The sequence below is a fragment of the Zonotrichia albicollis genome, chromosome 22, assembly GCF_047830755.1.
Source record: "Zonotrichia albicollis isolate bZonAlb1 chromosome 22, bZonAlb1.hap1, whole genome shotgun sequence".
Taxonomy (NCBI): Eukaryota; Metazoa; Chordata; class Aves; order Passeriformes; family Passerellidae; genus Zonotrichia; species Zonotrichia albicollis.
In genome coordinates this window covers 961309-981484 of record NC_133840.1, presented here as the reverse complement: position 1 = coordinate 981484, position 20176 = coordinate 961309, and the positions used below count along the sequence as shown (strand labels likewise).

At 48.9% G+C, this 20176-nt stretch overlaps 1 protein-coding gene across 15 annotated transcripts in view; it reads right to left on the bottom strand.

The window, feature by feature from the left end:
* Positions 1 to 20176, bottom strand: part of MSI2 (musashi RNA binding protein 2) — a 197997-nt gene that overhangs the window by 119518 nt on the left and 58303 nt on the right. For all 15 annotated transcript variants that reach the window (XR_012583510.1, XR_012583511.1, XR_012583512.1 and 12 more), the window contains exon 6: positions 7286 to 7378. Coding sequence is in view for 12 of the 15 variants with exons in the window: in XM_074557074.1 (XP_074413175.1) it covers positions 7286 to 7378 (93 nt within the window). In the remaining 3 variants the exon portion in view is untranslated. The remainder of the gene's footprint in view (positions 1 to 7285; positions 7379 to 20176) is intronic.

Genomic DNA, 20176 nt, shown 5'->3' with positions numbered 1-20176 from the left:
CCAAACCCCGGGTGCATGTCCCACACACACACACAGCACTTGTTTGATCTCAGCTGGCCACATGCATTTTGGGTGCCCTTCAGATTAAGAGGCAGTTAATCCTCATTCTGCTTAGATTATCTTAATTGGCTCTTCATTTGAGCTACTTTGCCCTTGTCCTGGTTTCAGCAGTTATATTTATAAATGCATATACTGTACCACTGTCTCCCTCTCTGGGCTGGCAGGTATCACCAGGACTGGAAATTATTGATAGGACTGATGTGATTCATGCTTGGCCACCACCCCATTTCTACCCAAACTGTGCAGGCACTTCTTTTCCCCCTAACAAAATAATTATAAGGTGTTCCTAACAGAAAGAGACATGTGTATGATGGACATCAAATGAATTTCATATTCTACACCTGCAGAATTAACTTAAGTTTTAAATAAAGTGGTTTCATCTTGATGTTCCACATGTGAGCAAAACTCAGGTACTTCATCTCTAGGACTGATCAATATGGCCATTCATTTCCACGTGGAAAAAGCATTATTACACCTGCTCCCAGTGCTCTTCTCCCTTATGGAACAGTGTCTGTGAAGTTCCTCCCGGGCACTTGAAAAGCCCTTTTCTCTGTGGCCCAGACTCAGCTGCATTTGGAACACGCTCAGGTCTCCCCCTCATCACTCAGTGCCGGGGTGCCCATGGTGGGGGATGATGGCACTGACCAAATGCTGACTCCCCAATTATGATCAATTATGATTTATTTAACCAGCTCACCTGGGCTGTGAGCTGCCCAAAGCTGCGAGCAGCAAGGAGAGTGCAGGTTTCAATTACAGCATGCCAGGTTTAAATAACTGCTGCTGTTTTCTCATCAGAGAACAGTGCTAAAACAGGGTTTCTTTTCCCTAAGCCAAGCTCTGGGCCCCCCAGTGCAGCTCCTCAAAGAGCAGCAGTGCCCTGCAGGGATGGCAGGAGCAGCACCTGCACCCAGAATAACCCTGGGAGGCTTCCAGACAAGTGCCAAAGTGGAATCTGATGCAATTTCACAGCAGATATTGGAAATGTCCATCAGATATTTCACCTGGTGCTTGGGGATCAACACCACCATCTCCTGCCTGCAGCCCAGAGCTCCAGCCACACCCATGGGCCCAAGGGGGCTCAGAGATGCCACCCAGCAAACCAAATCATCTCTTCCAGGGAACTCCTACATCTACAGCCCTCCTGACTGGGCTGAACCCAGGAATGCTCCAGGGATAAAAACCAAATAGGATTAACTCAATTTGGCAGGGATTTTATATAGCCTATTGCATTTGTATAAAATAAAAGCAGGGGTGAAAACAAAATTGACTTCCTTGGGGTCTCAGAAAGGATATAGATAATTTCCACGGGTTTGGCTCAGTTGTAAAACTGACAAAGACACACACACAAAAAATTCACACAGATGTTGGAGGAGGAAACCTGAGTATTTTCATCTAACTTTTCTCTCCCCAAACACAGCCCCCTGAATAATGACTGATTTCACTCATCTCCCACAGGCTGTGGTGCTACAGCATGAAGCCTGCTCAGCACTTCATCAGCCAGAGGAGGAAAGGAAATAAAACTGAACTTCAAACTTCTGCTGGGCTCTGATACTGCCCTCGTACCCACAAATCCTGCCTTAACATTTCCTCTTTTCATAAAACCCAGGGAGAAACCAACATCTAATTTATAACAAAACCACTTCCACAAAGCATGTGGCTTATTGCAGACCACCTCCAAACTGACTTCCTGTGTGCAGCTCCTCACTGGCAGCATGCAAACAAAACAGGGGCTGCTTTTTCGGCAACGATCAAGTTTCTCAGTTGGTTTAAAAAAAAAGAAAAAAGAAAGGCATGTGTGGGAGGGAGAAGAAATAGTAAGAAATGCTTTAGGCCATGAGGGACCCCTATATCCCAGATCCTCATCTCATCACATGCCACAGCTAAAATTTAAAGGAACATTCATTATACTGTGGCACATCACAGACACAACACGGAAACAGGGACATGTGGAATTTTAAAGCACGAGCACAGGGCAGAGGCGGGGAGCAGGCAGCGCTGCTCCTGCCACAGAACAGCCTCAAACTCTGCTTTTCCTTGCTCCAAAGCTATCAAAGCTGCAAACAATGACGTGCTTGTTTATTGCTGGCTCGGGTTTAAGGAGATGAGGGATCCAAATTAAGCAGCTTCTGCCAAGGTGCCTGCAGATAACTCAGAAACAAGAACAGGATGAGCTCTGGGCTGTCCCACAGCAAGCCCAGAGCTCGGAGTGACTCTGGAAGGGAACACTGAGGGCAGCAGTTGGTAAAAACCCCACCACATTCTCTGTTTTACTGCACATTACAAATGTTTAGGGAACTCCGGCTATTACAGACCACAATGTAAATAAGAGTCCAAATTTATCCCTTTGTTTCATAAAACATAATCAATCCCCAAGTACTGAACTGGGAAATACAGTGCTGAAAAAATGTGAAAGGCTAGCAATGTGTCACACTGAAAGATGACTTTTCTGCAAAGCAAATGCTTTAAGGACAGCCCATCCATGTCTCCTATTGACCGTTAAATCTACATATCAATGTCCAGCCGAGGTGACAATGCAATCCCAGCTCTCTGCCAAGGCCAAATTAACTAAGCTTTCACTTTCACACAAGCACAATTCCTTGCCCCTCCTGACTCTGGCCTCAGCCCCAGCTCCACACAGGCTTCCAAATCCCCCCAAAATGAACCCGCGGTGAGAAAACCACCTTTTCTCATGCTAACAACTTCATTGTAAAAACATCTTCAGAGGCCATACTCGAGGTCTCAGGGAAAAGTAAACCACTGGAGTGCTTAATGCCACAGCAGTGCATTAACTCATTCACACCCAGACAGCCTGGCCAAACAAGGAGGAGTTTCCTCCCCTCTTTTCCTGATTTATATTTTCACAGCTGTCAGGGAGGAGAGCACGGAGTGATTTATGTAAACCACGAGATTAGGCTGAAATCCTCAGTGTGGATCCCACCTCCTTCCCTCCTGACACACTGACACTGAAAGCAGAGGCACTTCACTACCGAGGTTGTTTTTCCAAAGGTTAAACCGGTTGTTATTTGCACCAGGGTCTGTGTTGTAATGCAGGGCATGGTACAACCAAAGGAGGAAATTCTCATTCTCATGTTTTGGTGCTCACAAACTGAGCTCCTGGTGAGGCAGCACAGGTGAGAGTGGCACCTCCTCTCCCCTAACTGACACTAAGTCAGGCTACAGAACAAAGAGATGAGAAAACTACACATTTTCAAAAGCTCAACAGAAAAAAAACCCCAAACATCTCAGAATTCAGATATTATTATTATTATTCCACTGGTCTGTTCTGCATCTCACAGGAAATAACAAGTGAGTGTACAAAATATTTCAAATCCACAGAGGTAATTCAGAAATCCTGTCTTGTCTTAAAATTTCCAAGCCTTAAAAGCCATTCCTGAGGAAACAACATATTCCAAGTGAAGCTGAAACATGGCTATGATAGGTCTGAGGGACCTCGTGGCAAGCCAGGGCAGAACACAAAATTCATGCATGCTGGTCTGGTCCAGTTTCATCTGGAAATTTAAAATAAAAAACAAGTGCCAGAGCCCCTTCCCAGAAAGTCACTTTAGGATTACTGTGAAAGGGGAATTGAAGAGCCAATGCTCTCAGATGGAAAGTAAAACATCTGGGGACATCACCACCAGCACTGGCTGCTGCTCTAGCATCTGAAATAGAAATATGGAAAATATTGTTTGTCCACAAAACTACTTCACACATCTTCTTCAAACATCACCAATCTAGTTCCAAAAAGGATAAATGTAAATTTGTGCTCTCTCCTACACAAGAAAATGTGATTTTTCTACAGGAACAGTCCAAGATGGGCTGATCTAACAGCTCAGGACAAGTGGAACACACCTTCAGCAGAACTGTTCCCACCCTGCTGTAAGGACACAGTGGCCTTTCCATTGCCAGCACTGTTCCCACCACGACCCACCACAATCAGAAGGTTTTCACTCAGAGCTCTGTTCCCATGACTGGCCTGAACACATTACCTGGAGCCCATCACCCCATCCATTAATGCCTGCACGCAACCACTGGGATCCCTGAGCCTGGCTCAGCCCCACCAAGGGCAACCAAAGGGTTAAAATCCCATGTCAAACACAAGTCCTGGCTCTGGACCAGAAGGGACATGGGAACCAGGGCAGCTGAGTTATAAAGGCCTTATTGTAGCAGCCCACTGGATTGGAAATGACTTGTAGGCCTAATGAAACAAAACTTTGGCAGTAAAACAGAATGAAAGGAATGAGACAATAAAAGAGAGGAACAAAGGGAGCAGAGTTGTTTCAGCTTAGGAAAATAAGCTCACTTTGTTGTTGGGAAAAGCCAAAGCCGATTAGGATAAACCAATGACTAGGCATAAGTCTTCCAAACTAATTACACAGTTGGCCATGTGAAGTGGAATTGCACAAGCCAGGCTGGGCTGCTCTGCAGGAGCTCTGTGCAGGGAGCAGCACCTGGGCACACCTGGGCACTGCTGCAGCCCCCAGGGCCAGGACAATCACTATCAGAAATCTTATAAACTGAATTTCAGGAATTATCATTGCCACACGCTTTGGTATTGTATCATCAGCCACTTTCACTGCTCGGTTTACTAATTAAATATTATATTATCACTATTTACAAGTGGGTTTACTACAGCTTTTCCTTTTCTTGGAGACAAAGGTTCTGGCACTGGCTTCTCAAAAAGCTGCAGTTTCAAATTCAACACTTTACCCCTTCCTGCCAACTCCAGTTCCACGAGTGAGCCCACCTGGCCCCAGAGCTGGTGGTGGCTGCTGTCCCCACATCCTGTGTGCAGAGAGCCACCTCCAGCCCCAAACCACCTCCCCTGGCTGCAGAGCTGCTCTATAGTGAATGCAGACAGGATTGATCCTGATTGCAGGAACTGCAGCCACCTCCAGCCCCAAAACACCTCCCCTGGCCCCAGAGCTGCTCTATAGTGAACACAGACAGGATTGATCCTGATTGCAGGAAATGCAGCCACCTCCAGCCCCAAAACACCTCCCCTGGCCCCAGAGCTGCTCTGCACAGCAAGCACAGACAGGATTGCAGGAACTGCAATTTTTTCCAGGCTGATAAATAAGCTCAGCATTTCAAAGAGCAAATCACCTGAGATGCTCTTATCAAACAGGGGCGGCTCCTCACACTTTAACTGTCTCATGCAATTTGCCTTATTTTAAGGAAGCCCTGAGCAAAGGCAGGGCTGGCCAGTGGATGTGGGTCACGGATGGAAAGCCAGGCTGGGTGCTGAGCACAGGCCCGGCCTCACAGGGCTGCGCCCCAGCAAGGAAGGGGGAAGGACAAGGATTGACTCCTGCAGGGTCCTGCAGCACCAGCCCTGGGTGCTGTGTCTGAATGCACCCTCCCACTGCCCACAGCATTGCTAACAAGTCTTCAACTCAGCTGAACCAAACTCCCCATTGCTAAGAGTCACCAACCACATCCTGACAACCAGGGCCTGAGGAGAATCACCCCAAAACACCCTGAAACCAAAGAGTCCCAGCTGATAAGGAGCAGCACCACGGGGAGAACCCCACACCTGCAGCAAGGTCAGGTCACAGCCACACAGCCAAGCAGCCTCTGCTCCAAGCAGCCCCAGCTTTACACACCCTGAGCAAGCTGGAGCAGGGACTGTGGCCCAGGTCGGCTGCAGTGACAGGGACCAGGCCCTGCCAGCCTGGCTCCTGCAGGGGCTCAGCCTCACAGGGACAACCCTGACCTGGCAATGGGCTCCTACCTTCACCCCAACTTGGGCAACTTTCACCTCCTTAAATTTTTCATCCTGCAAAATTAAGACACTCAAAGGAAAAAAACCACTTGATTTTCCCAAAGTGCTGCCTTTGGGAAGGCAAACCTCTGCTAAGCTGTCTCAAGAATGGCAGAGCATGAAGGCAGAACCAAAGTGTCCCGAGTCCCCAGTCACTCCCCAGCCACAGCCTGGCTGCTGCATTCTCAGGGACTGTAAAACTGCAAGCATGAAACCACCAGATGGTGAAATTAAAAAGACTATATTAAGACAACATCCAGACAATATGCAAAGCACTTATATTGAAACTATTATTAACTTGAAAAATACAGGTTAGTGGAGTTCTGCAATTAGAAGTAACTACAGAAGAAACATCCAAAAGCTCATGTAATCCTTTAATAAAAGGCTCAGCAGGCTGTAAACATCCTGCCGGAATCGAAGATTATTATTGAAAATAAAATGACTGGTTTGCAAAACAACTATCAATCCAGCACAGGAACCATTTATAAACTCGCCTCCTCAGCCCTCCACGAAATCCTGCCTGGCTCAGGCTTTCCAGGGCAGATAAAGGAAACACAAACTGACTGCAAGGAATGGGAGCTGCCCTGCTCTGGGATACCCTGCTGTGTCCTCAGGCAATGCTGCACCTAAAGCACCAAATGCTGCACTCCGAGGACAGGAACGGAGCTGCTGGGCTGGAACCCCTGCAGCTGGAACCCATGGAGGCACAAGGTGGTGCCACCAAGCGCTCTCAGAGCAGGCAGCTCCTCACCCATGGCCCTCCTGAGCAATTGTCCAGAGGCCTGGGCACCCAGGGACCCCCATGGAAATCAGGGCCACCAAGCACCACAGCCTGTACAGCTGCTGCATCACAGCAAGGGCTACTCTGGCAAGGTTCAGATCTCCTTCTTTGCACAAACTTGTTTGTTTGTGGGTTTTGGTCAGGGGTTCTTTTGCTGTGGGTTTTTATTTCTGTTCTTTTTAATTTTTCAATGATGCCAGCATTCTACACATCCTTGCAGAAAGATTTTCTAGTAAGAAATTAAGTGGATATTCTAGTGACTTCCACATTGCTCTTGCTTTTCACGTGGTTCCTCCAGGCATTTTCACAAATTAATGAGCTCTCCAATACGTCTCCCTGCCCTTTTTGCCACTGGAATCGGGGCTAACAGAAGGCTGATTTTATGGAGAAGACAACTGTGTAATCATTCAGCTAAGGGTCAGATTCTTCCTGAACAGACACAGATTCACCTCCCAGTGATGCTTTTTTCTTCACTGGAAGTAAACAGTGCTGGCAATGTTGTACACACACAAGCAACAAACAGAAAAGGAATCCCAGAGGCTTCAAGAAATGACACGGAAAGGCAAAAACTTGGCCCTCCTTTGAGCTCAGTCCTCAATGCACTTTTGTTTTTCAAAACACACTTCAAACAGAAAGGGAAGAAAGAACAACTATGTAGTGCTCACTTGGGCAGAACTTACCTTGCCAAACTGTTCAAAGTATTGCTTCACGTCCTCCACTACTGTATTAGCCGATAATCCACCTACAAATATTTTCTTTGTTCTTGTGACCATCTGTAAGAAATTACAAGACAAGCATATGGTTTAACCAGATTATTTCAAACAATATGTGGAAAAAAGAAATATTTTTCAGATCCCGTCCCTAACCCAGATAATGAGAATACTTCTTTACAAAAGCAATTTCAATTCGATTTGATTAGATACTTCTTTCTCTGTCTTGTTTTGTTTTTATTTGAGAGATGGCTGAGTAAAGGCTCTCAATAACAACTCTAGCCCCCGGATATTTTTTTTTAATATATGATTTTTATTGTGCTTCTCAATGCAAATAAAAGTGGAAAAGGAGCCCAAGCACTGTATCTTCATACTGTCTCAGAGCAGAGGTGCCTTTGCCCCTCCTTTTCCCACACACAGCCTGAACGCTCCTTGGCAGGGACAGGCAATTACATCAAACCCAAGTGATGTGTTATTAAGTTTCCAGGGGTCAGTTTAAAAGGAACTTGCACAGTTACTTTTAAAGTAATCAAATGATGAAAGACAGGCAGAGCTGCCAGCGCAGCATCCTCCAGCCATCACATCCTGTGCCCATGGAATCACCAGCCCCTACAGGACCCTGTGTGTGCCCATGTGCCCATGGAATCACCATCCTGTGCCCATGGAATCACCAGCCCTGGGGCACACCAGCCCCTCCAGGAACCGGGTGAATCAGCTGGGTGATAGCTGGTTGCCCGTGAAACAAAACTAAGTTCATTCTTAATTCTTCTCCAAGGAAAACCTACAAACCCTAACGAAGCGGATTAGGGGATATTTAAAAGAGGTACAGCTCCTTTAAAAAAGAATAAATACTGATTTCCCAACTACACTGTGGGCCCTCAAGCAGCCACCAACAAAGTGTGCATTAAAGCTCTACACTACAAAAATATAAGAACTTTATGACTCCCTCCCCATTAACAGGCCAACCTAGATTCAAATAGGAAAATTAATGCTAGAATGAGTAACCAGGGTCCTCCCTCTACGACACAAGCTTACATCCGTACATCATTAACAAATCACCAATATACCACAAATCAAACAAGCACAGTATTAAATATCTTGTTAACCCCACAGAGGAGTGTCCATTAGGAAAGATTAAAACCTGTGGAATCACCATCCCTTGGGCAGCTCAGCCCCTCCAGGACCTGTGTGTGCCCCCAGCCCCACTGAGAGGCTCCTGAGCTGAGCTCAGACCTGCTCCCCACCGAGGGCACCCTGTCACACACACAGACACAAAGCTCAGAGCAGCCCCAAACCTTTCCCAGAACAAATCAATCATCACTCCTGTCCCACAGCCTGCACATCAACCAGGGCAGACACTCCCCTCAATCAGCTCCAATCACACCTTGCACAGCCTCACTTTTTCTGTTTGGGGTTTTTTTTTAAAGTTAGGAAGAAAAAGAGAGGAGGAAAAAAAAAAATGTGTAAAAATTCAATTATTTTTTTCCTGGCTGCAATCTAGGGCTCCAAAATTGAAGCCCAAGCATATATTTTTCTGTAGAAAATTGTCATTTACAAATAAAGAATTGGCTAAAGCCGACTTGTAACTAAAGGATTTTGCAGGGCTGTCAAGAGCCCTCTGCCTGCCAGCATCTGATTTAAGATCAGGCCAAGCTTCTGTTGTCATACAAAAGAGGGAGGAAAGCAATTATTCTAAAGCAGTATTTGAAATTATCATCATTTTTATATTTGACCAAGAGAGAACGAAAAAGAGAGCTACTGCTTTTAGAAGCAAGATTGAAGGTTATAGGAAAAAAAAAAAAAAAAAGACCACTTTGTTTCAATAGCTTCAGTCAAAGAAAATATTGGTAATGACAAGCAAATTCACAACATTTTAATGCCTAGAGATGCGTTGCGAGCTGGGAAATGGTTTCAGAAATCAGCTCTGTGGTACCAAAGCGAGGCACAAAATTAAGTCTGCTTTTACAATCCACATTTCCCTGAAGAGACCCCTCAATTGCTTTGTTCCCACCTTCCCCCGGCACCAGAGCAGAGAATGCACACCCTGACGTGCCCCTACAGCAGGGCCAGCTGCCTGACTCCCACCTGCGGCACGAGGTGGCACGGCCTCACCTGGGCAAGGAGAGGAGCACGGGGAGGGACAGAGGGACATGGGCAGGGGGGACCAGGAGGGACATGGGCAGGGGGGACACGGACACAGGGACATGGGCAGAGGGACATGGGCAGGGGGGACCAGGTGGGACATGGACAGGGGGGATATGGACACAGGGACATGGGCAGGGGGGACACGGACACAGGGACATGGGCAGAGGGACATGGGCAGGGGGGACCAGGTGGGACATGGACAGGGGGGATATGGACACAGGGACATGGGCAGGGGGGATATGGACACAGGGACATGGGCAGGGGGGACCAGGTGGGACATGGACAGGGGGGATATGGACACAGGGACATGGGCAGGGGGGACACGGACACAGGGACATGGGCACCAGGGACATGGGCAGGGGGGACCAGGAGGGACATGGGCAGGGGGGACACGGACACAGGGACATGGGCAGGCGGGACACGGACACAGGGACATGGGCAGGCGGGACACGGACACAAGGACATGGGCAGGGGGGACCAGGAGGGACATGGGCAGGGGGGACACGGACAGAGGGACATGGGCAGGGGGGACCAGGAAGGACATGGGCAGGGAGGGCAGGGAGGACATGGACACAGGGACATGGGCAGGGGGGACACGGACACAGGGACATGGGCAGGTGGGATATGGACACAGGGACACAGAGCAGGAGGGACATGGGCAGCAGGTAGGACATGGGCACACCTGGGCACACCCTGCCACTCTGAATTCCTCCAGTGACAGTCACTGAGGAGCTTTGCCTCCTCCTGTGAGTAAATTCCCAATCTCTTTCTGAAGGCTGCTCACAACGGGGACAGCCCAAAGCAATGGTGGCACAGAGCCCTGGTGGCTTTGGACCCTGTGCCAGCAGCCCCACCTGCCCTCTCCTGGCTGCAGCAGTGGGCTTGGGGTAATGGAAGCGATTTCAGTGAATCAATCACAAGCCCATGTTTTATTAAGAACTCCAAGAGGTCTGGGTCACTCTGAAACCACAATACTTGCAGCTCTGTGTCTCTGCATTCCACGTGCAGGGTAACAGATCCACCTGGCTGCTGCAGGCTCTGCTCACCTGGCTGCCAGAGGCTTGGGAGGGTCTGTGCACTGAAGGTGTCTCTCTCTGGCTGCAGAAGGACTCGGGAGAGGCAGATCTGAGCTGGGGTGAGCCCTTTAACTGTGAGCATCACACAACTGCTCTGTTTGTGTACGGTGCTGGTGCTGAGTTAATCAAAACACATGTGACTCCTCCTGCCAGGAGGCATTCAAGGTTACATTCTCTTTACTGGCTTGGCTTTTGAAAAATATAATCGCCTTTGTGCTCTGAAACTGAGCAAACACTTCAGGAGGTGCAGGAGCAGCAAGGAAACCTTCCCTGCTTCAGCCAGGCCAGTCTGCTCAGTTTGTGCCTTTTGGTGCAAGGCTGCGGCTGTAATTAGATCAGTTTGGGGCGTATCAGGTAAATCTCCTCTGAACAACAGGCTGAAGATGCAGCCTCTGGGAAGGAAAGTCTGGTCCCACTCAAACACGTCAATACAAACGTGAGCTAAACCCAGCCTAGCCAATGAAATGAAGAAATGAGGCTTTGCAGAGCTGGGGGCTCCAGCTCCAAACCCCTGGACATCCCTCACACTCACGCTGTAACGCTGCTCATCATCCTCTGTGGCTCTTCCTTCCCCACCAAAACTCTTACTATTCTGACTAGCAAAAATGAACAAAGAAGATTTTAAGCTCATGAAATATTTTGCAGGATTCCCAGAATTTCAAAATCTCAAGCAGTAAGTACCCACCATTCCTTCTACATGAGTCAGGGCCCTGGCTACACTCAACAAAGAAGTTAAATATGTAACTTCAGGGCAATGGCTTTCAGCATCATTCCCAACCATTCCTCACACAGCCTTTCAGCTGTGCCCTGCCTCCAGCTTCAGTGCAGAGCTCCTGGCTCAGGATGGTGAGGGTGGGAAGGAGGAGTGCTGACACCCAGCTGGCACAGACAGGAGCCCCAGTGTGCCACTGGCAGGCCGTGCTGGCAGCAAAATCCATGTCAAGTCCCAAAGCAGGACACAGAGACACACACACCCAGCACAGCGGGCTCAGGAACACCCTGGGAACCTGTGCTGGACCTGCTTCTGGCCCAATCCAGCGTGGAGTTCATCACTCTGAGGCTTTGCATCCTCAACTTCTCAGTGTAGTGCAAGTGGTCTAGAGCACTAATAGCGAATCTGCATCACAAATTGCTGAAATTAGCATTAATTTCAGATTAAGCTAATTATGCATATGCAACTGTTTTCCAGAGCACTCTCCCCTCTCTCCTACAACAGCGTGGGCAGGGGTGCACGTGTATCCCAGCCTGCTCACCTCATCTGCAGTTTGACATTCCATCATTTCTAGTGTATCCACCTTCTAAATAGGTTTATAATTGGAAAAACCAGCTTTGGTATCTGTGCTGAACTTCATTTTATACCCCATTGTGCTGTACATCCAAACTACAGCATTACTTCTAATTAAAACCAACAATAATTCATGTAACAGGGGAAGTGATCTTGTTAACAGAGCTGCCAGGCTTCTTTGGCAGAGCACACACCATAAGAATACTCCAGATTTTTTTTTAGTTTTTTGCCTCTGGGATCCCCCTAGGAAGTTCCAAAAAGCTATTAAAAACCCAACTGAAATGTGATGCAAAGACAGGAGGAGAAAGGCAGTGTTTAGTGAGAGCTGCCAGGCTGCGTGTGCTCTCAGGGAATATCAGAACCATCCTGCTCCAGGTGCTCTGCACAGAGATGGAGGAGCTGAGCTGGGCTCTGGGCTCCATCCCTGCACTGGAGCAGGGAGAGCAATCCCCAAAGGCAGCTGGCTTTGGGTGCCACGTACAGCACGCTCAAGGACTCAAAATAGGATTTCTGCAGGACTTAAACGGAGCAAATACCTTGTGCCTGACCCTGTGTAAGCTCTGTCATCCTGTGAGAACTGCTCAGGCCATGGAAGGGACCAGGGAATGAAAGAGCCCTTTAATCCAAACACATTCCCAGGGGTAAATCAGCTCCCCTGATTTCTGGGAAAACGCACATGGGCTGGATTCTCCCAGCCCTTTCAGAAACCAGACCTGGTCCCTGCTCTGTTCCTGGATTTTGGCTGCCTCGGGTTCTGCTGTTCCTGCTGGGAGGGTTTTGGTGCTGAGGCATCAGCAGGAGGCAGAACACACAAACTGATTTTTCCAAGACAGATTGGACTGGCAGCAATTGCCAAAACCATCCTTGGAGTTCCACGAGCAAACCTGGACAAGGGCCAAGCAAAGCCCTTCTTGGTCCATCTCCGCAATTGCTGCAGGGTTAAAGTGCCAGGGTTCACCCCCAGCCCCTCACTCACCCACAGGCAGGTGATGGCAGCCTGCCCTGGGCACAGCTCCCAAAAGAAGGGTTTGCTGTGCAGGTTTAGTGTCCCATACACACAGCACACCTTTACCTGCACCACCACACAGAGCTCCCTGCATGGGAGATCCAAGCCTGAAAATTGGCCCCAGCTGTGAGAGCTCAGCAGGTCTTTGGAGCAAAATCTGCCTGCAAGCTCCATATCAAAAGATGCAGTAAAATTCACCAGAGCCCAGGAATAGCTCCTGGCCCCACAGCCTTGCTATAACCAGTTATATCACATCCCCGAGGGCTGCTCCCACCTCCTGTGCTCCAGTTAACTCTTTTACAGGTTACAGAAGCACACCAAGAGCAGGGAGCAGAGCAAACCTATTTAAATCCCCCTGGTTGCTTCAGCTCCTCCTGCATGGCATGGTAGGAAGGTAACTCTAAATATTCACTGAGTGCAGACAACTCATCCAACCTGCCTGCCTGATTACTGTTCAGCAGTGCTTAAAAACTGCATTAATAACCTTAAATGAAGATAATTATTTTTGAATTAATACATCTCGAGGCCACAAATGGAGAGCACTGCCCAACGTGACTGGGAGGGGGATTTCTGCAATGCCCAAGTAATGAGGGACAAAGGCCCCAGTGGGAAGCAATTAAGCCTCTGGTCCTCAATCTACAGGCTACTGGCAAAGCTTCACCTTGTGCAGGCAGAAAGGGAGGGAGAGGAGGGAGGGGACAGAGGGGGAGATGGCATTCTGCCTAGGGACCTCCTTTGGAAGCTGGGCCAGCAGCATTCAGTGGGAGCACAGATTAACTGACCATTCCCAATTCCTCACCCATGTTACACCCCCTTCCCAAAGGAAATGTCCTGTGCCACGGCCAAAATACAACCACAACACCTCTGGCTGCCACGGTTTCGCGTCCTGTTGGAGGACGATGTTTCCAAGGGCATGCCCAAGGTCCATCTGCAGCACAGCTCTAAGGGTGGAGCAGGATGGACTGAGTGGGGAACCAGCTGCTCACCTTCCCAAAGCACAGCCCCAGCCCTGATCTTGCCCCTGGATCAATGGAAGGAGCAGGGCCCTGGCTGTCCCTGCTCTCACAAGCCCAGGAGGGCGTGCAGGGCAGCAGTGAGGGGCAGGAGCCTGGGCCAGGACAGACGTGAGGACATCCCCAGCCTGGCTAGGACAGACGTGCTGACATCCCCAGGGTCAGGGACAAAAGGCTCCTGGGAGGCTCAGACCAAGCCCTGTAACCCAGTGCTCACCAAAACCCAACCAGAACCCAGCCTGAACTGCAGAGGAAAAGGATTCTGCCAGAGTTTGTAAATTCTTCCAGCTCCAAACACTGAGGCCAGTCCAAAGAAATTTATTGCCTCTACAGTGCAGAGAGCATGATATAATTTAAATGCTTCTAAGTTAGTATCAACTAATTTTTCATGATAACCCTCTAAAATCAGTGATGGGAGCTCTCTGTCAAGATTCTAGATAATCTGCTAAAACAAGAAAAATTCACAGGAAGGAATAAGAAATGTGCAAAGCAATTTACCTCCTTCCCAACACACTCCAGATGATTTCTCTGAAAAGAACAAATGGAAACTTTAACCCTTAGCCTTGATTAATTTCATCTACATGCTCTAGCTGCACATGGCAATCAGTTACTGATGAGCAGGTTTGGCTTCATCTGGGAGGGAGCTGCAAGGCTCTGCACAAGGCTGAGCCTTCCCTCTGAGGTGAGACCACTAAAGGTTGCACAATGCCCAGATTTGCCTATTACTGCTGCTGAAATACTTCCACAGCTTTATGAAATCTGTGTTTGCTTTTATCCTTTCCCCCCCACACACACAAATGGTGAATTACAGGAATTGCAGCTCTCCACATCCAGCTCCCCAAGGGGAGATGCTCCCCTCGCCAGGGAGGGAGCCCACCAGCCTTTATCAAACCAGCATCCTTGTCACTCCAAAGCAGATCAAATAAGCCTTGACTGGGAATAAAAGGGCCCTTGAGGAGCTGCACCACAAGCCAAGAGGGGAAGCAAGGCAAGAGAAAACAGCCATAGTTTCTCCAAAGCAAGGCAGCATCTCTCAGCTCCAAGAGCTTGTCTCCCTGTGTGATGTTTACTCACTCAGTGACCACAGGGCAAGTCATTTCAGCCTGCACAGCACTGACTATCAAAGAGTCTGGGGAGAAGCTCAGCTGGAGACTGCAGGGCTCAGCATCTGAGCACACATTTGAACTCACAGCATTTGGGGAAGCCTCATTAGGTCGAGTGCGTTGCACAATCGAGTGCTATGTGCCTTGATTTCCACAAAAAGAACAGAAATATATCCCCACAGCTCAATGGAGCCTGTGAGGCTTCACTCATTAAATGCCTAACCTGCTGAAAGTCTGATTTGAAGATGCTGGAACGGCACAAGACATTGTTACTGACATTATTGTTATTAAAGGAAGAATAAAAAAATATTGTTCCTAGCTAGGAAGGCCATATCAAACTAGCAAGCAAGAGATAAATCAGCCAAGGTCTCCAAAAAAAGACATTATTTCTCCTTTACTCCAACATCTTAATGTGCATGACTTTTTTTGTACTAGAAATACATTTCTATAAATCCTCCTCTACAGAAAGCTTTGCTTTCAGAAGGGGAAAAGTAGCAGATAAAATACTGCCCATCAAAATGAACTCAAGTCTCTAGTAACATAACTAAATGTGTAATGTTACAGATGTTTTATGGCCACAATGTCGGATCCATTTAGATCATTTTTACAAACCCAGCAAGAAATCTCTCCCCAGCGCTGGAAACCACGCCACAGGTCTGGGAGCAATTGTTTATTCAAACAGAGATGCCACCAGGGAGCAACAGCATCTCCCCACCAGAGCTTGGAGGGCTCATTCCTCAGGTGCCATCAGCACTGGGAGCCAGGCAGGGATGGGGAGAGGAGCTGGTCCCACACAGGGGCCCTTCTGCTGCTGCCTAAAGCTGACACATCCCTGCATGTCCTGCTGGCAATGAGGGCAGGCACGCTGGGAAACCAGCAGCAAAGGTGCTGCGCATGGTGCCACCGCACCAGGACACTGGCACAGCAGGGACAGCAGGGCCACTGGCACAGAAGGGACAGCAGGGACACTGGCACAGGTGCCTCCTGCCCAACACCACCCATGGTCCCCCTCCAGCACACACCTGGGTACACAAACAATCACTCCTGTGTCACGTCAGTCCCTGCCACCAGCCCATGCTGAAGTCACACTGTCACAGTTCTGCTCCCCACGCCCATCACAGCCAGTCATACCCAACATGAAAAGATTTATTGCCCACAGTGATAACTGCCCCACGCTGCTTTGTTCGCTAATTGTGACTGGCTTTGCCCCCAGAAGGGTAGGAGCCTAATAAATCAGTTATCTCCAGGAAGAATTCATTTAGAGCTGTTAACAGTGTAACCCCGAGCACTTGGCAGGAGGTTCAGGAGAAGGGATGTGGTTGTGCCTGGTGTTTGGGGCAGGCCACACTCAGCAGCCAGGGGAAGGAAACCAGCTCTGAGCAGCACCTGGATGGGTCCAGGTTTGCCTGCCCACCTCAGCAGGCACCTCTCTGCTCCTTTCCCATAGGAAACTGTGCCAGGACAGCCAGCACTGTCACCACAGGCTTGGGCTCCCCACAGCACCTCAGGAGCCTGAGGGACACGCTGGGAGCCCAGCCACAGCCCCAGCAGAGACAGCCAAGCTCTGTGCTACCAACCAAGCTGTGGACACCAACAGCACATCCTCAGCATGCCCCTGCACAGCTCCCTGTCCAAGGGAGCAGCTCAATGTGCCCTGCAGGCGCTGGACTGGCTCACAGAGCAACACCAGCTACAATGGAGGGACTCTCTTACCTGATCTACAATACCAACAGGTCTCCAATAATAATGGTGTTAGTGAGAATAAACACTTGGCTGGATGTTCACTCCTTCCCCATCTTCCCCAGCACAAGAACCCTGCCAGTATCAAAGCCTATCACAGCTCAATACACTCCCAGACTTTCAAGTACCTAGATCATTACAACACTGCCAAAAATGTCACATAAAAAGGCCAAGGCACTGAGATGACTGGATTTCCAGGTCTGGCAGGACATGAAAAGCTGGGACAACTTCCCATGAACAGGCACTTGTGCAGAGTGGCTCCAGCCAAGAGTGAGCACTGTTAACATCTGCCTGCTGCAGGGCTGAGCTCGGAGCGGTGCTGCAGGCAGCAGCACCTCTGCCAACAGGGCTGTGCCAGGGCCAGGGCTGCTGGGGCACTGCAGGAACACACACTGCACCCCACCACTGCCCACCTGGAGATTTTGTTCCTTTTTGTTCCTCCTGAGAGCTGTAGCACCTGTACCTACATTGGGAATTTAATTTAAGTGCAGCAGCCCTGCGCCTTGAGTTGGACAGACAGACACAGGACTAAAACATCTGTAAGGACCTGTGAACCATCTCTAAGCCACACACACAGTGCTGTACATCAGGGCGGCTCACAGAGGTTAACAATCCAACCCTTCATCCCACCTCCAAAGTGCTGTGAGTGAGCTGGGCAGGCTGAGTTACACACAGGAGACGTTTGCCTTTTCCATGGAGGCTGACTCACCAACACAAGGGCTCCACAGGCTGTACCTGCAGCCACACCATGACAGCTGCAAGCCAGGCCCACGTCCCCAGGAGCTGCAGGGCCACCAGAGCCCTTCCCTGGCTCCTCCTGACAGGGATCTGCACCCACGCACCAGAGCCTGCAGCCCCAGAGCTCTGCCCCAAAGCTGCTGCCAGCTCTGGGCATGTTCTGGTGGGTCCTGCCCAGATTGGAGAATTTGAGGTTCTCCCCACAGCTGCAGCTCAGCAATCCTTCATCCACTGTTAAATCACAGACCACGTGCTGAGAGTTAAAGACTCCTACAGGACCCCAGGGACTAATCGAGGGATGATTTCAGCCTCTAACTGTGCTCTAACCAGGCACTTAGGATGCAGAGCACAAGTTTGTGATACTATTGTGCACTGCATCAAAATGACTTTTTGATACATTTTTGCAAATAACTAATAAGGAAAAGAGAAAAAACCACATCACCCTGGTATTTAACATAATTCTTCCCCTCTGTCCCCTATCCTTATTTTCACATTCGTGACAAACAGCCTCCATCTTCAATTAGGTCTGTTTTATGCATGCACGAAGCCCCCAAAATATGAAAGAGCTTTTATGCAACACCAGATTATCTAATGTGCACATATTTTGCAAAAGAGCACTTTTTAAATACCTAGTCACAGAGAAGGGGAAAAAAACCCCATTCCATTCAGGAGCAGAGAAAGGGAGAGGAGGGGAAAAAAAACCACATAAAAGCTGCAAAAAAAGAAAGTGAATGCATTTGTATATTAAGCAATCAAGTGCTGTCACACACTGAAAACACAAAGCACTGAAGTTTAAGTGGGCACACACCAAGGGCCTTACCATGGGACACACTTTTCAGCAGCACAGAAAGCACTCCCTTATCAACCCAGCACAGTATGAAGCAGGATCTCTGCCTATTAAAAAAAAAAAACCCAGAGAAATAACTTCTCTTGACAGCCTGACAGCTGACATTCTTAACTGAAAAAACCAAGTGCCAAGAATTATCAGGCCTGGCTTTTCTCTCCCTGATAGATGACAGAGCGAAAAACAACAACGGCCACACGCATCTCATAAATCACAACTTTTATTGAATGCCTCGCCACATAATAGCAACAGTCAAACTGAATAAAGAGGCTTTCAGTGCGTGTCTGTAAAATCCTGGGGAGCCCCGAGATCACTCCCAGCACCAAGAGCCTCCCCCAGGTCGGGCAGGTATTCATGCCAGTGTCACTGCATTTCTTACAGAGCCACCTGGGGAGTTCACAGGGATCTTCTCTTTCATTGCTGTGTTCAGAAGCGCAGAAGAACGCAGAGAAGGGAACCAGAAACTCTGTGTGGGACAGGGGTAGGAGGAAAGGCCAAGAGCTCTGCACAGGTGAGCAAAGGAGTCTGGCCTTTGGGAAAAGTCACCTGCAGACACATAAACAGCTGTGCCTGGGGTTTCCCTCTGAAGCAGCAGCAATCTGCCTGCAGGCTCTTGGGAGCTGAGCACACAGGTGGAACCTGGGCACACAGGTGAGCCCAGAGGTGAGCACAGGGCACACAGGTGAGCCCAGAGGTGAACACAGAGCACACAGGTGAACACAGAGCACACAGGTGAGCCCCGAGCACACAGGTGAGCCCCGAGCACACAGGTGAGCCCCGAGCACGTGAGCAGCAGGTCAGGAGAAAGCAAAGGTGGGAGCCCCACCAAAGGAAATTCCTGTGATCTCCCACAACCACAGGGACACCAGCACAGTCTGATCAGTCAGGATATAAAGCACTAATGCTCCTTTGTTCACTCTTCAGCACTCGCTGACTGGCTCCATTAAGATACTAATAGTAAAAATAACAGAAATTGTAATAATGATATCACCTACTTTTATCTGAAATAGTGAAATATCAATAGTACCTTTCATCTAAATAGTTTAGAGGCACTTCACTTTTTGATTTCAAGACAGTCCTAAAAGTGCATTTAAATCTCCCCTATTATAGGAAAATTTCTAATACAATCTTTTCAGCACATAAACTAAAGAAAGCAGAGGGACATTTATATATTAAATCAATTACCAGAACTTCCCTTCTCTTCACCCAAGCTAATTAAAATTTCATGTGCTTCATACCAGTAACTGTGTACAGGATCACAGCTGATGTTTTCAAAGTCAAATAAAATAAAAATACAAGGGGATCTTGGTCTGCAACCCTATTGCTGCAAGACAAAAATAGATACTCTGCTCTTAGTGAAATCCAAGTCAGTGCAAATTTGACACCTAACTCCTTTGAAACTTTAAACTTGAGCATAATTTCAGAGTGCCTCAGCCCACTAGACCGGAGCCTGCAATTTTCAGCAGAATAAGGAGTCTCTGAGGAGACCTGGGCAAGCCACCTGAGCTCCAGGGCTCTCGAGTTTTGTTTCTTTTCTCAGATCAGCACCACAGTGGCTGTAACACACAGGAGGAGTCCCAAGCGTTTGCTCTGTAGGGTCTGGCAGCGGGCTCTGCTCAGGGCTTTGCAGGGAGCACAGGAGGCAGCTCAGGGCACGGCTTCAGCTGGCCCTGGGCACCCCTGGCACCTGAACTGCAGCACCAGGCCAGCAACCAGGCCCACAGAGCAGGGACAGGGTCACTGTGGCTGTGACAGTGATCTGGGGGTTCTCCTGCACCCCCTGAACCCCTGTGTGACTCTGCAGCCTCCCCAGAGAGCCCTCAGCTGCGATGCTGAACAAGAGCCTGTGCTTCAAACCAGAGCCCCTGACCTCACATTTCACTGACTGCAACCCCCTTCCTGCATCTGCTT